A 3882-nucleotide genomic window follows, 5' to 3' on the forward strand; every position below is an offset into this window, starting at 1 on the left:
CCATTAACAAATTCAGTCCATATGAGCATTTTTTTTTTTTAATCTTTGAATCAGAAATGAATTTTTAACAAAAATCTGTTTTGAGTTTCTATGTTTTTTCTCGATCACTGCTAATTTATATTCGTGCCGTTTGTTTTCGTTACCTTTGATTTATGAATTAAAAATGTATAAATTAAATTTTTTACGTCTCTTCTGTAATCTTTTTTCATTTATCTTTGTAGCTTCCTGAACGTGTGGAAAATTAACGGAGGTATTGAAGCAGAAAAGTCACGATTTTACAACACGGTCTCATCAAAACGTACTCTCCAAAAATAGTAAATTGCTTTGAAAACCATTAAAATAGGACAACTGCGAAATGGTTACTATTTATTGTTTATAAAAACACTTGCGTAAAATATAAAGCACATCGAATAATAAAGTTATATGACCACATCAGTGGAAATCATCAAAAGATATTGCAGATGAACCGACGAAAAATATCATCAACATGTAGTTAAAATGCAAATACGACTCTTCTAATCCAACGGACGTGATAACTTGTATTGATTAAACTTGCATTGTTTACAAAAATTGTCAAGAAAAAATACACTGAAAGTGTTGGAAGAGAAGTAACAAAAAGAAACAAGAATCATCAAAGTAACGCAATTTTCATCAATCTCGTCATTTTCAGAATCACCAATTCAACAGAATAAACAACAGCAACAACAACAACAACAACAACAACAAAAACAATATTAATAAAAAGAACAACAAGAATAAATGGGATCAGTTATTTTAAATTTTTATAATTTCATGGAATATATATCAAATTACAAAGGAACGTTCCTCGCTTTCCATGCATCACGCGATAATGAAATATACTCGAATCAACATTTATATTTTGAATAGTGGCATGCACCGAAACTGTATAAAGATTTTCATTTGATAACAGAAAAAGTGGAGATCAGATTTAAATCATACTTTCTTATATCCTCAACTATCCATATCAAATTACCTCAATTACTTGGTGCAGCAAGTAAAATGCACATTCCAGAAGAGGATGCACATAATCACTTAGGAGCTTCGTTATAAATAAGCATCTAAAACAAACAGAAAAAAGTGAATATCGATTAACTGAATCGATCAATTTCTTTGCATAATATTTCTTACTGAAGCCTGTCCACTGTATCTCGAGCATTATTTTAAAATAATATACACACACACACACATGTATATATATATCAAGAGATGTTTGCTACATATTACCTATGTAGTATCTATTATTAATAGTATCTATTAAATCTCAATTTTACTAATAGTTAAATACACAGACAATAATTCGTATTATGAAAGCATTTTGTCATAATAATGCTTACGTCCTCTCATAAATGTATTTTTCTGTGTTATATCATAAATATTACCATCAATTAAAGGCGTATTTCACAAAATAGTCAAAACGGCATTTTATTCAATATTCCGCTATGACAATACAATGTTTACAAAGTTACTTGAGATTCTCTTTTATTTGAAATATTATTAGATCTCTAATTTTTCTGAGTTAAAATAGAATGCTTCAATGAAACAATAAGCTTCTATGGCTAAATGATAATCTTCTCCGGCTAAATAATAAAAGCCTATGAAGTGGAAAAGCAAAGCAATCAAACCTATAACTCGATATGACTAGGCTCATTCTATTTCCTGTGATATAGTAGTCGGCATTCCGTTATTTTAGCATTATCTGTTTAGATAGTGAAATTCATTTTATTTTCCATATATAATAAGAGTGAATATTAATGATATAATTTATTTAATAAATAATATATTTATAATTTACAGGCCTTTAGATCATACTGTTATATTTATATATTTATACATATCCTTCCAAAGAAGTTAAAATGAGATCTAAATCTTTTTAAAATACATTGATAAACCAGGCCAATAACAATAAAGAAGATTAATTGTAACTTATTTATTCACAAACATAAACATTTATGTATCTTCATTTTGTTCCATGCCACCATATAAAAGCTGAAGGAGAATATAAAGCTCTCCGCTAAAAACCAAGTGTCACTTGCTCTGTTCCGTCGTAATCCGAAGACAGTGTGAGTGAACATTCATGCTGAATCACGCAGGAGCCTACAATGATACAGGAAATACGTCATTGCTCGAGTATTATGATGTTCCATTCAATGACACATCCTTTACAAAACAGGGTTTCACCTACGAACTAAAACACCCTAGTATTGGCATACTGCTTTCCGTTTTTTCTTTAATTACTATAGTAGGAAACATTTTAGTTATTGTGGCAGTTACTCGGGAAATATATTTAAGGACAGTGACAAATTATTTCATTGTGTCTCTGGCTGTAGCTGATCTTATGGTAGGAGGTATTGTAATGCCATTCAGTATTAGTCACGAAATGACCAACAATGTTTGGCTATATGGATCTGTTTGGTGTGATTTGTGGCATTCGTTTGACGTGCTGGCAAGTACTGCGTCCATCATGAATTTATGTGTAATTTCACTCGACCGATACTGGGCGATTAATGATCCAATTTCATATCCAATTAGAATGTCTTCGAGTAAAGTAAGCCTTCTTATAACTGGAGTTTGGTTATGCTCAGCAACGATATCCTTCCCAGCTATTGCTTGGTGGCGAGCTGTAAAACCCCCAGACTTGCCAAGTTACCAGTGTCTATTCACTGAAGACACGGGGTATTTAATATTTTCATCGTGTGTGTCGTTTTACTGTCCACTCATTATCATGCTATTCGTTTATTATAAAATCTACAAAGCTGCAGTGGCTCAAACGCGAAGTATCAAAATGGGATGCAAAGTAATGATGTCAAGTAGCATAGATGGAGAGGCAATGACACTACGGATGCACAGAGGAGGTCGGAGGCGGACAACACATGAAATTGACACAAGTGCTGAACGAAATGCAAGTGACAGCGATAGTGGAAGTCCTGCTCACTTAGTTCGTGCTCAAGCAGGAGAACGGCCAACAAAATTTATCACAAAGCGCCTTAGACATTTTGCAATTAGTAAAAAACTAAGTAAGGTTGCCAAAGAACAGAAGGCAGCAAAAACTCTTGGCATTGTTGTAGGCGTTTTCATTCTCTGTTGGCTTCCTTTCTTTATAACGAATCTCCTATTAGCACTGTGCAAAACGTGCGTCGTTTATCCAGAAGTACTGTTTCCGGTTTTCACTTGGTTCGGATATATTAATTCAGGAATGAATCCAATCATATATGCTCTATCGATGCGAGATTTCAGACGTGCGTTTTCAAAGATTATTTTTATCTGTTGTCCAAAATATGGTGTCATTCGTCGCCAAACGGCTAATGATAACAATACTAGTACAAGTTTTACAGTGAGTACTGTTGACCGCACCGTTCCATTTAAACTGTAAGACGATAAAAACATGTGGAGATAAGCCAAATAAAAAAAATACCTCTTTGAAATAACATTTTCATAAAAAGAAATTGAATTTCGAGTTTGTCTACTAGAGAGGTACTTCCTTAAATGTCGAACTCGTGAATGAGATAAAGAAAGGTTCCGTAAATATATAAAACAGAATCAAAACTGTGTAATACAGAGAACTTGAATTGCTGCATGAATGATCTGTTAACGACTTTACACATAATTATATATTTACACACATTACTGTTAATATAAATATGAATGTACTGTTAGGTATGTAATCATTGCATATTTATATAAATTGGTTATGAACTCATAAGCGCATGTATATACGTATATCATTTATAAAGTGTGTTCACATGTTTACAATCACATTTACACGATGCATACACATCTGCATATATGTATATATATATAAGCATGTATACATACAATATATGTGTGTACAAATCTATATATATATGTATATATATATATATA

General features: G+C 32.1%; 1 protein-coding gene across 1 annotated transcript; it reads left to right on the forward strand.

The window, feature by feature from the left end:
• Positions 1–2037: 2037 nt before the first annotated feature.
• Positions 2038–3796, forward strand: LOC106867627 (dopamine receptor 2). The gene has a single exon (XM_014912551.2). It carries the CDS (start codon positions 2096–2098, stop codon positions 3389–3391), a length of 1296 nt encoding a protein of 431 aa, XP_014768037.1. The 5' UTR covers positions 2038–2095; the 3' UTR covers positions 3392–3796.
• The last annotated feature ends 86 nt before the right edge of the window (positions 3797–3882 follow it).

This window comes from Octopus bimaculoides, chromosome 2 (assembly GCF_001194135.2).
Source record: "Octopus bimaculoides isolate UCB-OBI-ISO-001 chromosome 2, ASM119413v2, whole genome shotgun sequence".
Classification (NCBI taxonomy): domain Eukaryota; kingdom Metazoa; phylum Mollusca; class Cephalopoda; order Octopoda; family Octopodidae; genus Octopus; species Octopus bimaculoides.